Genomic DNA, 21,358 nt, shown 5'->3' with positions numbered 1-21,358 from the left:
GTATTGACCAACTTTATAGTTGTTACAGTTTTTGTTTTGCCCCAAAACTTTCAGTTGAATTTGGGTCTGGACTTACTTTGACTGGAAATGTGAGTTTACAGACATTTGTTTAATATTTGCTAGAGGTTGCAAAATCCATCCATGCCCAAGCTTTAACTTCCAGGTTGATGAAATTTAGCTTCAACATTTCCACATAATGTATATTTCCTATACAGTTACTTTTTAAAAGAAGAGCCTCTCTATTACATGCTTGTTGGAGTTAAGATATCTCCAGACGTTGAGATACTTGTAACTGACGGCATCTGTAAATCCCAATCTGACGTTTTCTGTTGCTTTTGAAATAATGACGTTTTCTTGACCCACCTCAGCAAAAATAATAATTCCAGTGGAGAATAATGTTCTCTTAGCACCTTCATGCTAATTTTACACCAAAAACATTTTCATCTTTGAGACAAAAAACCCTTATCCTTCCTGAACGCCATGATGTCTTGACATCACCATGATGCCGATAGTTCCCTACTTATTTGCCTATAATTTTTTCAACAGATGAAGGCAAGTCCTTCATGCATCTGAAAATTGTACCCATCCAATTTTACCTTATTTTGAGTGACTTTTTTATTTTTCCATAATATCACACAAGTAAGCTGCATGCCTGAGGTCATCAGGTCAGCCTCCGTTTAACAGATATTGTAACGTAACCAATCAGAAGCCTGTAAAGCCATGACACCAAGCCATGGGTTTCTTAAATGGTTACTATACTGTATTATATAGTAATATTGGTCTAAAAGTAATTGGAACACATTATGAAATAATATGTATTTTAAATTCACTCTTATTATTCTGTGAATTACTAAAATCCAGATATCTTTGATAATCCTAACTGACCTAAAACAAGAATGGCTTAATCTAATTTAATAATCAGACTATCAGAGAAAAAAAAATTCTAATTTAAACCTCCAAGATCAAAAGCACAAAGACACAAGGTTGCATGAGCAAATCAAATAGTTTTATTCAGATTTTTTTTTTTGTTGTTCTTTTCATCCATACAGCAAGAGTCAAAATATGGCAACAATAAAATGAGCATAAACAAATCTGGAGACAGAATAGTACATCATCATGTGACAGCTGTTAGCAAATACATAACTGGTGTCTGCGCTTACAAGTAAAAAGCAGTCAAAAGCGAACATGTGCACCCAGCAGGGAAGAAGAAGAAAGACCTTGGTTGCAGCCAGAAGACTTGAAAAGTCTTGTATTTCTCTCTCTCTTTTTTTTTTTTTGTTGTTGAGAAAATGGTGCTTTGGTTATGTAGCGACTATACAAAGCAGCCTCAAGTTAGAAACATATTGACACTGACTTTTACATTCATTTTAAAGAGGAATTTGCCAAATATGCATTTGGTATGACGAGCCTTCGCCTGCTGAGTGCACAGCTAAGAGAAGCAGGAACAACTGTTTGTGAGTTAGTGGGGACTGTAATTCTCTATCTGAACATATCTGAGGTGGACAAGTGCTAATATGTTATTATTGTTATTTTTTTTAAATAACTTGTTTTCTTGGAAATACTTGAGTAAGATGACTTGTTTTTAAAAGTATTATTTCTCCACACCGTAGATGTTATCTATGGCATGTATGATTTCAGAAACAAAAAAGGAACTACATTTTTTTTGTTTTTTTTTAAGGTTTTGTGGATCTCAAAGTGCCGTCTGTCCTTATATATCTACACAGCTTCTTTTGTTTACATGCAATCAAATCAAACTATAATAGAAGATATTTTTTATTTATTCTTTTTATAGATTCATGTATCTACTGTACCATGGGACACTGCTTGTCCGGTAAATGAGTATATGGACCTTAATGGATATGTCATCATATCGGAGGCATAGAGTTAGCATGACACGGGGAAATCCACTCCCCTGCAACGTTCCCTGACATTACGAGCCACCTATAAAATAAGCGCATAGCTTCCTCTGAATGCATTGGCCAAGAAACTAGTGCCCTTCTTTGCAAGCAAATTTTAGCTGGTCTTCTAATTTAAGAATTTTAAATTAATCTAACAAAATTCCTTATAATTATAGATCTTTTTTTTCTTTTTATTCAAAATAATATCTCATTATGATACACGTTTTTTTATTTATTTTCTCTGTTCATTTTACTATATACAGAAGTGCAAAAAGTTAACCTTCGTTCCTTAGGTTAGAACTCATTATCTGCAGCATGTCCGACTCTTCCCCCAGCGGGGTGCGGGGGGCGAAAGTCTCGGCTTTTCCTCACTCCAAATCTCAACAAACATCAACATCAATCTCACTGCTCGTTTTGGCCTGACATTCAGGGCAAACTTAATATTCAAACAAAACTACAAATCTCTTTGAAATGGATACAGTAGAAAATATTTTTTTTTCCTCTCTCAAACATGGACAATCCACTTTTTTTTTTTTTTTTCTCAATACAATATAGTATTTTCAAACATGACATTGACATGTTACAAGGAAAATCGGAACTTTTCCCGACAATCATCTCATTCCTTGTATCAAAAAGTTTCTCATCAATAAAATTAATTGACAAATACAACAACAAATGAGAAAGACATCCAGCTATATGAATGAAGTGAGTATTTAAACACATTATCCTCTATATGGTTTGAAAAAGTTATGAATGTCATACTATCTTAACATCTACAACGGCTATATGAATGTTGTCAAGTAATAATATAGTAAGGCAAAAAAAAAAAAAGAAAAGAAAAAAATCTAAAACTACATACCTCAAATAGATTCAAATTCTTAAGTAGTACATAACACATAAATTCAATGAAATTTAGGAGAGTAATTGTTTCAGAAAGAGAGACAAAACAACAAAAAAAGAGATCAAAAGCGGCTTGAGTGAAGTATAAAACTCATTGGTGTTTTTTTTTTTTTTTTTTTTTGTTTTACCTGCATGGTGATTGAAAGGACATTTGATTGGGTACAGACCCATAAATTGTGATCTAAGGCTTTGTTAGGTACATAACATTGGTAAAAACACAGCACACGCTTCTGTGAAGACCTAAGAGGGAAATAATCATACGACACGCACATGGAGGAAAGATAGTTAACATATTTCCTTATCTGTTTAATCCTCGACCTAGATGTGAGTAAGACTTAAGAGCAAATCTGTGCTTTGGTTTCATAGTGAGATCAACAAAAGCTTCATATTTTTACTTGAAATGCAAGCAGCACTCTATAGTAAAAACGAGAAACTGAAACAGAGTGAACCACAAAATTGAAGTGCACGAATGGTTTTTTTTTTTTAATGACCTACAAGACCTTTGGGCCTGTTTGTTTTTAAAAGTGGCTCAAAAGTGCTTCTCGGAGACACGTTTTTAGAGCTGCTCCTGTTTAAAAAGGAAGGGAATAAAGTAACACAACGCTAATTAAAGCTACTCCCTCTATTTCCCCAGGCTTTAGAGTCGACGGACTTGATTAACAAATTATCCTGACGAATAAAACTGGTTCATTTGAAGGAGGCATGACGGATTTTTTTTTTTTTTTTTTTTAGAAAAACACTCTCCATTTTTGATAAAAAAAACCCAAACCAAAACAAAAAATTAAAACCCCACTTTCAAACCTAATGAAATCTAAAAAAGAAAAGAAGATGAAAATAATAATAAAATAATAATAATAATAATAATAATAATAAAAAACACTCAGAATGGAGATTCTAAAAGAAAACAATACAAAAAGAGCCATACAAAAGTTTTACCTTCGGTAAACAAATAACACTGCTGAGATAACACTCTGGTTTTAGCTGTATGGCCTTGATGGCACATGACAAGGTGAGACAAGCTAGCCTGGCTGTGCTTTCAAGGTACACAGGTATGTTGGTTTACCCAGAACATTCATATGTCCAAGACCCTCATTTCAACATCTAGTTTCACTAGTAGCCGTAAAACACAATACTGTACATGCCCAATGCATTTGGCAGAGAGAAGAGAAACAAATAAAATAAAATAAAAATAAAAATTGATAATATCATTGTGCCTTTTAGATTTCAATTAAATTCAAGGTGCATATTTGCATTCCACTTGTAAACTATGAAATATGGCTATTGATTAAAAGTAAAGCTGAAAAAAAAAAGAAACAATAAAAGAGGGTGGAAAACTCTCGGTCTGTTAACGTACCAGCACTAGATGTTGTCTTGTAGCAACAACGCTCTTAACCTTCTGTGCATGCAGTTATGATAACAAGTAGAGTAAACTGAGTGGTATGATTCAGTTAGACACAGAGGCGCTACGCGATTGTTTCCACCAACTCATCCCCTTCTTCTTCTTCTTCTTCTTCTCGGCTGGACGTCGATTCTGACGGCGAATTCTTCTGGATATTGATATGTGGGAAGATGGCACAGATCGTGTGTTTGTACCCTTGACGCATGTGACGAGTCCCTCGTTGTGGACAGGCTAAGAGATGGCTGACCCTCCTTGTCCCATTGCTTGACATTCTGAAGGTTATGTACATAAAGGCTTAACTCTTTTGGCTTGGACGGTGCCAGCACACATTCATTTTGATCTGCAAGAGAGGACGGATGTCACTTAAAAACGAAAGTTCAGGGAGCAGAGTGCATAGAGTGTCCTGCACTTGAACTGTTTAGCATTTTGTCAACCTACAACCAAAAACGTCAGTGTATTTTACTGAAATTGTATGTGGTGAAAAAAACAAAACCCAGTGTTGCTTAAATGCAAAGCGGAAGGAAAACGAGACATGGTTCTCAATGTTTATCTTGCAAAGAACGAAAAAAAGGTGACAAGTATTAGTAGTCAGCTCCTCTTAGTCAGCATTTGATCGAACCTCATTTTGCTCTAATTAGTGATTAGATGTAACGTGAAGGCAATTTAGTTTGAAGTTATCAGAGTAAATCATCATTCTTCCAGTTCACAAACGTGCATTTTGTGATAGTCTATTGCATAAAATCCAAATAAAATACACTGGAGTTTGTGGTTGCAATGGGACCTTAAAGTGGAACATCCTACAGAGTATGAATGCTACTGTAAAACCAACACTCTACAGCCATGGAGTTGAAACCAGAGCTAAAGCGAGTCACACAACAAAGCCTAAAAACCTGGAATGAATAGACAGAATAGAAGCACTGTAATAGAAACTCACTGTTCTTAAGAGGAACTACATTTGAGTCAAGTACTTGTGACTACTCAGATGATCTGCAGATATTATTGGAATCTGGTGACAGAAAACAGAGAACATATGAAGCATGTCAAATCGAAAACACACAAAGTGAGCATTGGCCTCTAAACAAACAGATCAGTGCAATGTGACCACATCCTCTCTCTATGAGATGAGCTCGCTGCTGAAAGGAGACAAAGTTAAGGAGACAGGACAAGCTTACTGCTACATTCGGGGGGCACAATCGATGCAAGTTTGTCATACCAAGGACAAATAGTTCAATCAAGACACACTAGCAGGGGCGGGAAGAGGGTGACTTAAAGGAAGTGTGAGATGAGGGAGGGTTGGATGGGAAGCTCTCAGTTAGGTGGCTTTCCCCATGCAAATCTAAGTCCTCCATGTTGTTGACCTCCACACCTCAATCAGATGCGGAAAACATGTAATAATGCATGACATGTTGACTGATTCTTAATTCTTTTGCCAAAAACTTTTAATTCTGTATAATTCACCTCCAGCAAAATTTCAATCAGAATGTTGCAACATTGCAATACTGCTTTTTAACTAATAAAAAAACAACAACAAAAAACTAATAAAGTCCAGCGTTTAAACACAAAGATAATGGTAGAGCTTTGCTTTATGTGCTGGAAGCGGCTGCAAAAAAAAAAAAAAGAACAAAAAAAACAATAGTAAGCCAAGCACCAGAGGGGCACAGACAGCGACTGTTGCACAAAGCTGTGCAAAAAGGCTCTCAAAAATGTAGAAAAACAAAAATTAAACAAATGAAAAGAAAAAAAAAAAAGAGAACTACCTCATACATACCAATTGCATGTATTCGTTGGTAGTCAACTTTGATAAGGAAGAGTCCTCAAAGGTGGAAAGGACAAAAATCAAGGTTACAATGAGGACACAGAATAAATACACATCAGATACTTTAAGGGAAAAAAAATGATTATGCTTAAAGTTAACAAATATAGCCAAAAGAAACGCTTCATCATAATGTGTTAAGACATTAAATATGGCATGTTGGACAAGTGTAGGCCAACAAGAGGGAGTACTGCTTTCTACCCAACCCACCCATTATAAGACACAAGCATTCCAACTCTATCAATGTGCACAGATAGATAGATAGATAGATAGATAGATAGATAGATAGATAGATAGATAGATAGATAGATAGATAGATAGATAGATAGATAGATAGATAGATAGATAGATAGATAGATAGATAGATAGATAGATAGATGGTGGTAGAGGTGCTGCAAACCTGATTGGTGGAGGCAGTTGCGAAGGGAACGCTTGTGGCAGATGTGGTGGCTGCAGACACAGTGGCTGGAGTACCACCGTGCATCATGGGAACTTTTTTTTTTGGAGGGAAAATCATGTAAGCATAAATACACAGAGCAGAGGAGCCACATACAAACCAGGCAAATAAAAAGAAAGAAAATGTGAGCGGGTGGGGGTAAAGGGGGTGGCAGGTCTGGGCCCAAGTGGGATTCGATTTAACTAGTTCCCCTGACTTCTCTCTGCCAAGACTTGAATGCATATTTGAGTATTGTTATAATTGAAGTGATTCGATTGTGCTTTAGTTTCTTGGCCCACGTAACTTTAAAAGTTTACCTCACATTTATTGTTGCATGATGCTTAATAATGAAGTAACTACAGCAGAGGAGATGAAGGGACCAGTTGTAATTGAACTCCCTTTAGTATTCTTTAGGTATAAAAAGTAGGTCAGTCAAGTTAGGACGGCCAAAAAGAAGTTCTTAACAAGCAGGAAGTCGACTGTTCAAGCAGTTTATGAGCACACAGGGGAACTAACAAAGCATCGGTCGGTTTAACCGCTACTGAAATCAGCTGATAAACAAAATTCTGTTTCACATCATTCGTTTTTCAATGTGTGGACTCATGTTGCAGGTCTGAACTCGCGTCTTTACGCAGCTAAAACAGCGACTCTCGGGTCACCAAAATCAACATTGACCTCTAATTCTAACAAATAATTTTTAATGGACAACTTGGTTTTGATGACCAGTGACTCAAAGACACCAGGTTACAAAAAAGGAAACAAACAAACAAACAAACAAAAAACAACTGAAGAAGGAAAAGCTGGAACCTACCAACGCTGGCTGCAGGTGTCATGCACAATATTGAGCCTGCCCATCATGCAGTGCAACAGGAAGTGGATTGGGTAGGGAAGAGAAATCAAAACAGCCCATCACAAGATTCGTTAGAGGGAAGGGAGAGATAACGTGGGAGAAAAAGTTAATATTTCTCAAACACAGACATCAGAGACTGGAGAAGGTGCAAAGGCGACTGAGACTTTTGTCTGCAGGGTAGTGTAAGAGTTTGTAATTTGCTAAGCATAACAGGAGGAGAATCATTACAATCATTGAACATCAAATACACATTTCAGCATTGAGCCCAAAGCAAAGTCCCAGAATCATGGTTTGACCCCATCCCACGGACTATTACACAGTTTGATATCTTTTATGGTGGTTAATTTCGTATTTAGTTAAAAATCATTGTTACACTAAATTCTATAGATAGATATCCACAGTTTAATCAAGGTAATTAGTCGGAAGAAAGAGATTAAAACCCCATCTTAATTCACAGAGGCCATGCAATGCCATACAAAACATAAAGCAAGTATTTAGAGCCTTTCTTTTAAACTACAATACAAGGCACATGCAGTGCCTTGCACAAATTTACATTTCTATTAATCTTTACAACATTTTGTCACATTTCAACTAGCTTGCATTTGTATTCCCCTCAGTACGTTACAGCCACGACCATCTTTAATGATGGAGATGGTGCGTTTAGGAAAAGGTTCTCCGACTCCAGTGCTTTTCTATTTTACCACCAAATCTGAAGATTGCATCAAACTTTGATACATTTTTTTATTTATATAAAGTGCTGAAAGCATTGCATCAGTTTTTTGTCCCACTTAATTAATCATTACACCCCATACGCAAAAAAGACAACAAATGATATATATATATATATATATATATATATATATATATATATATATATATATATATATATATATATATATTACTGAAGTATATCGTTCTAAGGTGACAAAATGTAAAAAAAAAATTCAAGTGCTACAAAAACTTTTACAACATATGAATCTATGTTGGTTCAAAGTGGAAGTTCTCGTTTACTCAGTTCTGTAATTTCCTCCTGTCTGATGAAATAGTTGAACTGTTTATGACCCAACTGAGCTGTGTTGCAATCTATCACCCTGCCAAACCCCAGCCAAGCAAAGAAGCCAGGTTATACTGATCCACCATCCTCTGGCTGATTGCTTCGGGAGCCATACCTGATGGGAGGAAAGCAGCTTGCTGCTGAAACTGCATGCTGGCCAGGGCTTGTTGGTACTGAAGCATGCCAGTGTTAAACATGGCAGTGGCCCCGTTGGCCTTCTCCAGAGCCGCCCGCTTTGGGAGGGGAGCCATGACACTAGGGGTGATGCCCTGCCCGTCCACATGGAGGGAGGACAGTGAAAAGGGAAAAAAAAAAAAAAGAGGCAGAGATAGATAGAAAGAGAGGTGTGTGGAATTTAGAGAAGGTGTGTTAGAAAGAGGCAAAGACAGGGAAGAAAACAAGAAAAAAACATTAGAGAACATCAGAGAAACAGAGCCACAACATCTTTGTGTGTACAACAATTACAATATCATATCATCAGTAGCAAGCAAGCAGCAGTCTGACACAAATACTACACAAGCAGGAGCATGATGCCTACTGGAGCTATGAGCAGACAGGCATTTACATATTAATAAAAAAAGGCTTTATTATTAACTTTACACACACATAAGGCTGACTAATAAAGCAAGCATTAACCATTAAAACAATGAGGCTGCTAACGAGGTGGAACAGGTAGTAAGCACAGAGAAAGGGAGGCTGCACTGCTAGCTCCATGATAAACTGTGTAAGCCATGTTTAAGTGATGGTTCACTCTCAGAAAAAAAAAAAAAATCTATCAAAAATGGTTTAAAGCCAAGAAAAAAAAATTTAATAAATAACTGCAAGGCGTAACACTCTACACGTCTTGGCGTTAGGCCATTCTTGACTTCTGGTGATTAGTGTCAAGATCAAGATATGAGTGAACTATCATTTGTTACAACTAACCTGTTAATGTGGGATCACTCCTGTTTGGTTAGCCTAGCCCCCACCCAGATCCATTACCCATGCACTAGCAACACAGACATGCACACATTTGATTGACACTGACATTTAGACACACAAGACTTGAAGCCATGCCACTTTAATAGAAGCTCTACTTCCCTCGCCCTCACTAACTTTTGTTAGACAGGCTGCAGGCGATGAAATGACTGTGGCTCTTTACCACAATCTGCAACAGTGAATTTGTGTTTTTGCAAATTTGACACAAACCGTTTGAACTCTTAACGGGCCACAGTCATTGTATCACAAGCAGCAGTTATAGAGTAACAAGAAGAAGAAGGAGAAGAACACACACTGCACTGAGACGAACATTGTAAAACAAAACAAAACAAAAAAACACAACAACAAAAAGCTAAGTATCTTTGGTTAAAACATTGCTGCACAACAAAGCCACATGCGTGCCAAGCTAAAAGGTGAAAGGTCATAGTACCAGGTCAAAGGTTGCGTCGAGGGGTCGCTTCAGTGATTTGACAGCCGACTGAGTCTTAATTAGCAGGCAGCGAGCACATGATGGCAATGGGCCAATGGGGTTCAAGCGCATTAACATAAACCAGCAAGCAGAGGTGCATCATGGGGGCAGCAGTGCAGTTTGGGTATAGGTGAGAAAAAACAAAAATAAAAAAACAAATCATTGGAATGCAATATACAAAGGGGATAACAGGGCTAAGGCATGCACAGTGTGGACATTAGCTCTACTACTCAACAGTTAAATCATCATCAGAGAGATGATAACTACCGGACTACAGTGGTTATTTTCACACAGGAATAAATGAAAACAGAAAATTATTCAACCATCATTTGAAAAGAGCCTCAGCAAAAAAAACAGCAAATAAAAATGTACAGGGGTGTAAATTCACATTTCTCCGTTTCACTGTGCACGTCACGATCAAGTCGACATTACACTGATTCACCCCCATGTTCTCTGTATTGCTGCACCACTAAAAAGCACGTGGAGATAAACGGGACGTGTGGCTGCGCTACTATTCACCGGCACCGTCACAGCAGGAAAAGACAGAAGGCACAATGAAATCGTTTCAAATAATATCAAGAGGAAGAGAAGTTGTAGGTAGGAACAACAGAAACAATGGAGTCATAAAGGAGGCCAGGCAGAGAGAGACGGACAGAAAAGGAACTGGACTCTCTGCTCGTGGTCTGAGATGAGATGAACAAGGAACGAAACAAATGGTTTGACAAATGAGGAAGAAGAAAAAAAAACGCTTGACATGACAGTAGTCCTGGTTACAGTACACTGTTGTCTCATCTTTCTTCATGTCATCCAGCACAGAGCAGATTTTACCCACACCAACATGCAGACCTTTTAATATTTGACCTGGCAAAAGCAGAACTGAAAATGTTACACAACAACCAATTAGGAAGGCGAGACACGTTCAAACATGAAGGTGATTAACTTTGGCTCAACACGGCTAGACTTGCTAGCAAATACAAAATTCTCTCTCTCTCTCTCTCTCTCTTTTCTGGATTTGAATGAGTGCAACCGTACTGAAAGAGAACGCTCACCATGGCCGCGGCAGCCGTGGCCTGGTTCACCTGATGCTGGGTGGCCTTAATTTTGGCCTGCAGGTGGGCTGGGGGGTGAAAGTACTTGCACTTTTCCCTGGTGCACCGGCCCTTGATGTAGTCCATGCACACAGTGACGGTGTTGTCATTGGTGTCAATCATGGTGCTGTCTGCAGGGTGAGCGAAGCGGCACTCGCCCTCCCCCCGAGCGCAGTTTCCCCTCTGGTACTCCCGGCACACCTAAATGAGTCAGAGGGAGAATGGTTCAATAGTTTCCACGTCAAAATCAAAACACTGCGAAGTAGTTAATAAAAGTAAAAAAAAAAAAAAAAGAAAAATATGTACGACATGATCGAAATGCTTCTCTTTGACTCAACAACGCCTACTGCTACTAAAAGTATCTAACATGTTGATTATTAAGGTTAAAATGACGTTAATTGTTACATTTATTTACTATTGCTTTGATATTGATTTGTAGCTATGAAACAATTAGTAATAAATTGTTTATTGCGCAGGACAGACACACCTTTTTCTCCTTAATAACAGATTCTAATAAACAGAGAACTACACAGTACAAGGTACAAAATCTGCGTTTAAAATATTTCTATTTGGTTAAATGTGTAAAGATAAAAATGTAAAATATTATAGTGAACCCATTTAGTAGTTGGAACACTTAGTGGTATGTGCTAGCTTTCCTGTTGTATTACACTTTTAAAGAGTTTTGGTCTTAAAACTGTATTTTTGGGCAAGATTATTACATTTAAAATCTACCAATTTCTTAATGTTATTTTCCTTTGTTACATTACTGATGGTTCCACTTGCTTAAAGCAGAGGTCAAGTAGGATTTTAGGCATACAAAAGAGATTTTAAGTAAATGTCTTTAAAAAAGTTAAACAAGTGGAGGGGGGAGACCTTGTGTAAGCAGCATGCTTTGTGGTTTAATGCCGTTTGTTATTAAAAGGTAAACATTTTTCCAGTATGAACAAATACAATATTCACAGTTTAATCTTCAGAAGCTTCTCAAGTTTACCTTTGAGACAGTAGAGGGCAGCACTTTCTTTAAAATCAGAGCTAAAACCTTCTTTTAGCACCTAACATGAATTGAATAGAAATGTTGCTGTGCATGCTTCGTCTTCTAACTAATACATGAGCAAGATTGAGTTAAATCTGCTAGTGCAATATTGAAGATTTTTCAACATCAGAGATTATAGATTATTTTCTGTGTTTTTTTAAGAGTCATATCTTTGCTGATGTTTTGCAGTTACTGGTAGCCTGGGAACTGCTGGTGCTTTCTGCTCAACCAAAAGCAATTTCCACACAAATCAGAATTTCTTCTGGTGATTTCAGTCATGAAAAACCTCAAGACGGCAGCAGCAGCAGCAGGGACATGAAGGACAACTTCTCCTGTGACTTGGGCCTTCGAGTAGAAAGAGTCCCATTTTTTGTGTTTTTTATCTTCTATTAAACCTGTGATGTTCACATTTACCCATTGCATAAAGTACATTTGGTTAAAGTGAACGTCTTACTGGGATACAGTAGATTGCCTTCTAACAGAAGCATTTTCCCTTGAAAACAAAAAATGCAGAGAAATAAACAGGTTGCACCCATTGTTTTGTCTGTTACCTCAAGCCGGTCTGTTCTCAGCAGTTTCTGGGCTGCGGCAGCAGCAGCATTGGGAACTTGGCTGACGGTGGGGCTGGAGGCCATGAGCACGGGGGTGCTGGGCAGGATCTCCGGAGGCATCAGGCTCGGAGACACAGGGCTCAGGTAGGGATTAAAGGCTGCAGCAGCAGCAGCTGCTGCTGCGCTGGCGTTGGTCGCCAGGCCTGGTGTCACTGAAAACATGGGCTGGAGCAGGAACAAAACAAAAAGTAAAAAAAAAAAAAACTCTGATTGTGAGACTGTTTGCATTCACAAGCCTTCTGTTTGAGAAAATATACAAACTAATGACAAAAACAGCTGAAGAGAGATGAAGTTACGTGGAAGGCCTTATGAAAGAAGTTTATATTTGAACTTTTTCACAATTTGTCACCTTAAAAACACAAACTTCAGCTTCCCATGTCGTTGTTTAACTGACAATGTTTGATTGAGAGTCGATGCGAAAGACCAACACAAAGTAGCCAACAATTGAGGGAAGTAAAAGTTGTTGTTTTTAGCATCCTTAAAACTGAGACCCCTAAATAAAATTCAGTGTCATCTTCTTTGGCTTCTGTCGTCGGCTTCAGAAGCCAACAAAGTTGTGTCGCAGTGTTGCTGAATACAAGTGAATGCCATCTTTTTGGATTTTCATTTGTAAAAAAAATAATAATGACAATCGTATTTTCCTTTTCTCCCACGTCACTACAGCGTCACTGTGCAGTCGCTTTGGTGTATTTCATACTCGTGTTGTCCTCTTACCATAGGGGGTAGCTGCGTGCCGGGCATCATGGCATTGGCAAGCTGCATCTGCTGGGCCAGCATGGCCATATTCTTCTGCTGAATCAGATTGTTCCTGCCATTGATCTCCAGCTGGGTCTTTAGATGGGGAGGAGGGTGCAGGTACTTGCAGTTCTCCCTGGAACAACGGCCCTGAGATGAAAAAAAACAAAAACAAAAACAAACAAACAAAAAAAACAGACGTGTCAACATTCAGCATTACTCATGAGTGATGCAGGTACGGTCGGATGAACTGCATCCACAACAAGTGCAAAGTTCCTAAGGAAGTGACAAAGATACGAAATAAAAATACGGGAGAAAAAAAAATGCCAATGAGTCACAGCTGTATTTAAACACAGCAGATGTTTTCTCCAAAACGACAATAATAAATGACAAACATTTATCTGGTGTAACTATCAGCAGATCTTTCAGATCCCACAACAGCCCATATTTTATGCGAACATGACGAAAACCAACATATTTCAAGTTCTGCTGCATTTATCATTAAAAAAAAAAAAAAAAAAAAAAAGACAAAACAAAAAAGACATTACACAGTTTCAAACAAATTACATCTGGTCAATGACAGACTGTTACATTCAAGTTGGGCTCAGTCTGTCACTAATTGTTAACAGCCTGCTATTTCTGTCGGTCCCAGCTGGGACATGTGAGCATGTGTGCAACAGCCTCAAGGGGTCATGACTGACATACAGTGCTGTTTTTCTCCAGACATCTAGTTTAAGGCACACAACATGTCTAAGTGACACCAAAAATACTCATGTGCTCATCTGACCCGTCTACATTATCCCAGGAGTCACGCAGAGGTCGACCCATCAAAGCTTCTGGCTAATTATTTAGGACAGAGATCACATTCTGCTTTCTGTAGCAAATATCATTCTATACTTTCAGTTTCTAGAATCGCCCAGCCTGAAGGCCCAAGGATGCATACACATTTATGCTTTTTGTGCACTCGAGAGTTCATTCTTTTGGAAGTAACGCTCGTACGACCAGCGTCCGATATGCACGGACACACACACACACACTCACGACCAGGTCCACAATGTATTAAAGGCGTGTGTTTACTTTCAGGCCAGCGGCAGGGCTTATCTAACTGTGGCACCTATCTCTTGCTGACAGAGCCGGGATTTATCTCTACACGTTGACGTGACTATATCCCACTCTTCAGTCTTCTTTTACTTTCACTGACACTGGAGAACCAGACAGGTGCGGAGGCGGGAGGATAAACAAGAACCACTATTGAGGCAAAACAGGGTGACCGTAAAACGGTTAAGGTGTTTTATTTATTTTCTGTTTGCTCAAAGCTGCCGTCTCTGCCTCTTCCTGGATTTCCTTGTAAGGATATTGCGGCATGTGCGGCTAATGGCAGGCTGACACCAATTAAGAATTCATGGACTTGGATTTATGGACCTCTATATACAGGCCCTGTGATCTTCTGCACTGCTTGGATTATAAATTACAGCTTGATGTGGGCCGTTTCCTGATAAAATCTTCGAGGAAGTGGGAAATGATGGCACCTGTCACGTACCATTCTAGCGCGAAATCTGGTTCAAAAACTGTTTACATTCCCCAGCTCTAAATAAGTGCCAAAAATGTCAGGCTAATGTAGAAAGCAGACCACATAAAGAGAAGAAAAAATGTGCTTGATGCTTTAATATTTAGACAACCTGCCCTCCTACTGCAATAAATAAAAAATGTGCCTGTGGAACTAAAACTAGCTGTAGGGAAACGTACAGCCAACAATTTAACTCGTAGGTAACTTCCCATGTTGCAAGAACGAAAGAAAATGAAAGAAATGTAAGAAAATGGAAAAAAAAAATAATGTACTGACAAATACGGACATAAAGTTTTTATGCATACTGTTCAAACCATTTAAAATGTTGCCATGTCGCAGCCACATACTTTGATGTACTACAAATGTTCTGTGTGTGCTAGAAAAACACAGAGTAATACACAACTGTGAAAAGGAAGGAAATACTTAAAAATATTCACAAGTAAAAATACTGTAGCATGGTTTGTTTACCCTCCTGTGTCAGTACTTTGAAGAATCAGCTTTTCGTACATTTATAGCTGCAAGTCTTTCTGTGTTTGCCTCTGCGCCTACAGAGTGAAATTTATTCACATTTTTTCGTGCAGCTTTGTCGGATTGGACGGGGGCGTGGGGGTGGGGAGGGGCACTTGCGAACACCAGTTTTGAAATCTTTTTCACAGTTGCAATTAAGCCTGGACTTGTTAACACATGAATATGCTGTATCTACTGTAGCGCTGGTTGTGTACCCTGAGGGCTGGTATTCTGCTGGAAGGTCCAGGTCTCAAGTGTTTTTTCAGTCTTCAGCAGGTTGTCTTACAGGGTTGCCCTGAATTTACCTTAATTCACCTTCAGTATAAAACCTGACCAACTTTGCTGCCTCTGTGCGGAACACCGCCACGTTTCGCCCTCGTATGGTGTTTACCTTTACACGGTGTTTTACGTGTTTGTGGTGTCCTTGCATGGACGAACAGAACACCGTATAGCTTTCTTTCAACGGTGGCTCTCGTCTTGCCACTCTTCCATGAAGGGTTGATTTGTAGAGTGCATGGCCAATTCTTGTCCCGTCAACAGATTCTGAGAGGTGGATCTCTGGAGCTTCACTTGATCTAACATGTGCCGCTTCACTGCTTCTCTGAATAACGCCCACCTCAGACAGTTTACTTAGGCAACCTTATCTTGGTAGTTTTGCAGCTGTGGCATACTTTTCTAATTTCCTGATCCTGGAATGAACATTGTTTACGCAAGACATCTGAATCTTAGGATATTGTTTTGTAACCTAACCCTGCTTTAAACCCCTTAAGCACAACTACATATCTGCCTGCTGTGTTCTTCAATATTCACTATGCAATTTGAATTTCACTCATTTTCATTAATAAAACTTCAGGACAACTGTATTCACACTGAGGCATCATAATCACGTAGCTTCAGAAGTCAGTTGGCTGCGCTGGATACACATGAAATACACATATATATGTATCCACATATACATATATATGAAGTTATGCACTGCATACGAAGAAATGCATAATTTTTGCAAATCATGTATCATTTTCTAGCCACTTTGCAGTATCCATCACTTTCAGTGGGCCTATCATACCAATAAAAATATTGAAGTTTGTGGTTTTAACATGACAGAATATTCAACTCTTCAAGTTGCATTAATAATTTGACAAGGCATTGCATGAATCTAAATAACAGCATGTATTTATATGTATTTATATATTGAACAAAGACCAGTGATATTCTCCTGTAATTTCAGGAAACTGGGAAAATGCCTAATTTAATTTGAAATACCCAGCTTTTTTTTTATTTTTGAAGAGGAATATGAAATGGTTTTATTATTCCATAACAGTCCTTTCGGTGCTCGAGTAAATGTAATTTTATGACAAGCCACATGCTGAGATGTGCAGGTCTGTGGCAGAAGATCTGTGCATGAGCATGAAAAAGGAGAAAGAAAAAAAAAGAGTTGAAAGCAGGTAGTCCAAAGCATAAAAATGATAGGCGGTGAGGGGTGGAAAGTGTGGGTGTGATTTCAATGTGGTGTGTGTGGAGGGAGGGGGTGGGGGAGCGGTGTGGGCTGGAAAGACATAAAAGATCATGTTGCGCTCACCCCACATGACCTCGACCGCTGACTGCCAGGGTTGGCAACTGGAGCAGCGTATGTGAATGAGTAAAACAACAACAACAAAAAAAGATTCTAAGTAACCAGACCTGATCTAGTCGAGATGTTCAAAGAAAATGCCTGCTACCAGAACAGGTAGCCATTTTGAATAAGTAAGTCTGGGCCCAGAATAGGAAACGCCAGTCTGACTGTGACGAGAATGAGAGAAAGCGGGAGTCACGGCAACCCTGCGAGCCGGAGTGAGGCTGCGTTAGGGAAATCTTAGAAGTTGCAGAAGAAGAAGAAGAAGGAGAAGAAGAAGAAGGAGTGATTAAAAAAAATGGGGGGACTGTCAAGCGCAGGAAAGTGATGCGGACTGAGACGAAAGGAAGACGCTGCCGTGTTTGTGTCTGTTATGGTGACATCAGCGGCCTTGAGGAGTAGCTACAGATGGTGTCCACAGCAACGGAGCAGCCTGCCTGATCACTGGCAGACAGAGACAGTCAGAGAAGAAATCACTACTCGCCTTGCAGCCATAATTAGTTCAAATGCATCTGTGTCTGTACACCAGCCCAATTTGTTCCATGTCCACGCCAGTAATTAAAAAGGTCACTCTCAATGAAAACAAATGATGGAGGTGTCGTCTTCAATATTTCCATGCGCCGACTGACTCCACTATGAGATGCAAAAACCGAAAAGAGGATATCATCTTGTGACGCTGATGCAATTTAAATGTAATCATGCAAATGAAATGTTTGAAATGTGTAGCGCAGCCACACTTAATAAAGCCTGCGTGGGGATGCTTTGAGGAAATCGGTGGCAATAATGGGGACGTAAAGACTGAATAATACGATCCATACTTAATGTTTATGCTTACGACGCGCTTTCTGAACGATTCACCAGCGTCGTGAGCCGATTCCCAGGAGTGAATTCAGGTTGTGAGCAGAGAAAAATATAAATATTAATCTGTTAGTCAAAAAAATAAAATAAAATAAAGCAAACATGCAACAGTAGCTAACGTTGTCCTACGATCATCGACAACCTCCTTCTTTTTCGGGTTCACTCCAGGTCATGTTTTTGTGCTATCTGTGGAAGTCTGAGCTTCTCCTGTAGAGATCAGACCAGGCGATATCCACTCAGGCCAAACTGGGAACAATAATCCCACCGGCTACTGGGCTGACTGTTTGATGATAAGTTGTAAAAACACGTCCCGCCCTGATCGCGCTCCCCTCTAACTCGCTGTCTCTCACCCACAGACACACACCCTGGTTTTGTAAGTATGTGGGAATTAAACAAACAGTGAAGCAATGTGTAAAGAATGCAGGGTGTGGCCGAATCCCATTCTTTTTGGGAGGAGATGAAGCATGCAACGAAATTTCATAAAATGCACACACGCTCGAGTGAAATGGCATATAAGATAAATGCAATAAAACTTAAGTGTTGACTTGAAATCTGTGATTACTGTTTAAATGATAATCGGAAAGGAGCTCCTATATATGGAAGACATTTTTCAGATTTCCATTTCCCCGGCATCGGCCTGTGAGTGTTCGGAGGATCAACAGGTTATGGTCATTATTGTGAAATCCTTATTTTCAGTCTTGCACTGTTGGAATCCATGTTCTTCACCCACATTAATGCAAATTAATCCAGCAAAATGTCAAATGTCAAGAATTACTGGTTAGTTTTGTGGTAAATATAAACTCGTTGTGGGTTGCAGTATATTATCCCTTTTTATCGTTCTTTTTTCTTAAGAGTATCACAAATACAGAGGGTTTGTATTTCCTTTGCCTCTGCACCTACAGATTTTCTTTCAGGCAGTTGACTGGCAGTGTGCAGCAGCAGCAGACAGGAGCGATAAATATTCGGCCAGTTTATTGCTTTCCCTATTGTTTTTCCTGCAGTTTAGAGACTCTAAACTCTAAAGGATTTGGAGCCGTTGAAAGGATTAAAAACCTTTTTAGACAATGTAAAAAGGTTTCCAAAGGCTGTTTAGAGACTAAACTCAGTTTAGAGTTTCTAAACTTTCCTAAGTTAGAGACTTAAGAAAGTCTCCTAACAGCAGGAGTGGTCTAATGTAAAATTTATTGCAATTTTGAAAAAAGAAAAACAACAAACTTTTCAAACCTATGAAGAAAACAAATTAAACACTGAATGATGTAAATGTTATCTAATATTTCAGCTACCATTTTTTCCCCTCTTAATTCCAGCTTTGTGTAATCCATTAATATTTTATATTTGGCTTTATGCAGAAAATGAAATGGTTTTTGACTTACTTATGTAAGCTTTTATATTTTCAAAACCATCCACTTCAAAATAAATTGCTCAAAGAAAAAAAACCTTTTACACAAACTGCTGCCAAGGCCATTATGTGAATCCACCTCACGTATCTCATCTTCGCTGCGCCAGTGTTGTGGTATGATGGTATTCGGCTGCTGTTGGGATGTGAAGCTACGCTGTTCTGCGGCCTGCGTTCCACCGTCTTCTGTCCAAACATACACAGAGATGAAAGCCCCACTCTTCACACACACACACACACACACACACGTTGAAAGGAGCTTTGTTCTGCCGGAGAGTGGCGGAGACTCAAAGGAACCGGCCCAGCGGTTGGTCTCTTTGTCTCCCGTGCACGTATGAATATAAATATATCAAATCAATCTGCATGCTATGTATGTGCAGATTCCCGTGTTACCTAGAGCTGGTTGAATGAGCGGACAATGTACAAAAAGTAATCTTTCTTATAAAATTAAATAAAGTTTAGAAGATTTTAAATTTCTGCGCAAAACTGCAACTCTTTATTGGACGGCGAGCACACATCTGTACTCTTGTGATTACTTCCCTGCCGGGTTGCGACGCACGCACGGATCCGTGTTGGCGTTCTGCGGTCAGGGAGTTGACGTCGCCGCATGTGCTGGGGCTTGTGGCGCTCCGGAGATGCGAGGGAGTGTTAATCTATGATAATAGTTCAAATATGTCCACGGTGGCGCATTATCGCCCTCACTTATACGACACCAGAGTTAAAAGGACGGTGTACTTATCTGAAAAAGGACCACACATACTGCAGTAAGGTTAACCAAACACATTTTAAAGTGTTTAGTATACATAGTCAAAGAAAAAAGAAAAAAAAAAAAACCTGGGTGAATTATTATGTGATGCAAACTGCAAATCGAGGACAAATGCAAATGTGTTACAGCAGCAACCACACAGACGTGCAGAGCAATGAGTTATTCACACTTGAAAGTGTGTTGGTTCTCAGAAATGCTCCAGGTCAGATGTCATGTACACTGGAGCCCTGGGTCCAAACTTAGATCTCTCTGTCGTTCTGCTGATATGCTCCCCCATCTTCCTCCTCCTTCCCATGTGTTACCTCTTTCTACACCAAAACACTTTCATGTGACTCCTTCTACACGTCCTCCTCTCAACGCACTGTTGATTTCCGTGCCACTTTTCCTCCTCTGAGTGCTAACAAGGTTAGTTTCTTACTTTTCATTATGTGCAAATCCAGTGCAATAAGGCAGGTATTGATCTGAGCGAGCAGCGTTTCATTTAAAAAAAAACAAAAAAACTCCCAATGCTTAATATGTAAGTATGAGAAGCGAGTCCCGGAAGGTTCATTTAATCGTCTCTGAGCTTCGTTTCCCAGTGGGAGTTAAAAAGAAGAGTCACTGCAAAAATCCTATAAGGTTCTGGCAGTGGCCAGAGAGTCAACGATGACTCTGTTGTCGCTGAAATGACAGAGCTGTATTCTTCTTCAGCAGAGACTTGTATCTGAATGGACAAAAGCGAAATGGGAGCAGCATATGACAACATTCCAGCTTAAAACTCTTCCTCTTCTTGCTTCCAGGGTGGCCCCACTCCCCCCCTCCGGCGTCGTCAACAAAAGGGTCCTTTCTCCTCGTACCTCCGTGACACCAAGACTCATGACTAATTTAGTTTGCAGCAATAACAGATTTAATCTAGTATGCATTATGCTAATCTCATCTCACAGTCTTTAATCCTATCCACAACTCTAATCCCACTGTCAACTGGTCTAATCCTGTTTCTGTGTGCGCTTATCTCCGTGGGGTTTGGCAGTGAAACAAGGAGGATGCCTCCAGATTCTTTCCTGTGCTTTGGTGTCATATTCCTTCGGAATAAAATTCCTTTGAAATTTATGATGATTTCTGCAATGATTCACTGTTTTTACACAGAAACTAAACTCTGTAGACCGGACTCTACGTTACGTAAACGGAACGAAAAGATGGCAAAACAAAAATAAACTGAATTCCACTAAAGATATATATGGTGGCTTTGCAATAAGAGTCATTTAAGTACATATCCATGTCAATAAATATCACTGAGAAGTTCACTGATTTAGTAATGCAGTTTAAAATGTGAAGCTCGTGTATTGTAAAGGTTTTTCTATGTTATCTCCTACACAATCAGAGGGAAAGTACTGACTTGACGGTTGTCC

The 21,358-nt window shown here is 39.2% G+C and overlaps 1 protein-coding gene across 14 annotated transcripts in view; it reads right to left on the bottom strand.

Moving 5' to 3' along the window:
• Positions 1-984: 984 nt before the first annotated feature.
• Positions 985-21,358, bottom strand: part of mbnl1 (muscleblind-like splicing regulator 1) — a 45,137-nt gene continuing 24,763 nt past the window's right edge. For 6 of the 14 annotated variants that reach the window (XM_088015048.1, XM_088015047.1, XM_088015043.1 and 3 more), the window contains 10 exons: positions 13,244-13,414; positions 12,470-12,694; positions 10,847-11,086; positions 9,759-9,812; positions 8,466-8,619; positions 7,258-7,293; positions 6,411-6,502; positions 5,966-6,010; positions 5,132-5,203; positions 985-4,537 (listed from right to left, as the gene is read on the bottom strand). In XM_088015048.1, coding sequence (XP_087871174.1) covers positions 5,147-5,203; positions 5,966-6,010; positions 6,411-6,502; positions 7,258-7,293; positions 8,466-8,619; positions 9,759-9,812; positions 10,847-11,086; positions 12,470-12,694; positions 13,244-13,414 — 1,074 coding nt within the window. In that variant the 3' untranslated portion in view covers positions 985-4,537; positions 5,132-5,146. The remainder of the gene's footprint in view (positions 4,538-5,131; positions 5,204-5,965; positions 6,011-6,410; positions 6,503-7,257; positions 7,294-8,465; positions 8,620-9,758; positions 9,813-10,846; positions 11,087-12,469; positions 12,695-13,243; positions 13,415-21,358) is intronic. The other 8 variants (XM_088015049.1, XM_088015050.1, XM_088015053.1 and 5 more) reach the window with 8 other exon arrangements.

The sequence above is a fragment of the Poecilia mexicana genome, unplaced genomic scaffold, assembly GCF_051168715.1.
Source record: "Poecilia mexicana isolate PSO_F unplaced genomic scaffold, ASM5116871v1 scaffold_17, whole genome shotgun sequence".
In the NCBI taxonomy this organism is placed as follows: domain Eukaryota; kingdom Metazoa; phylum Chordata; class Actinopteri; order Cyprinodontiformes; family Poeciliidae; genus Poecilia; species Poecilia mexicana.
Note: the sequence above shows the minus strand (reverse complement) of the source record. Positions and strands in the feature narration are given on the sequence as shown.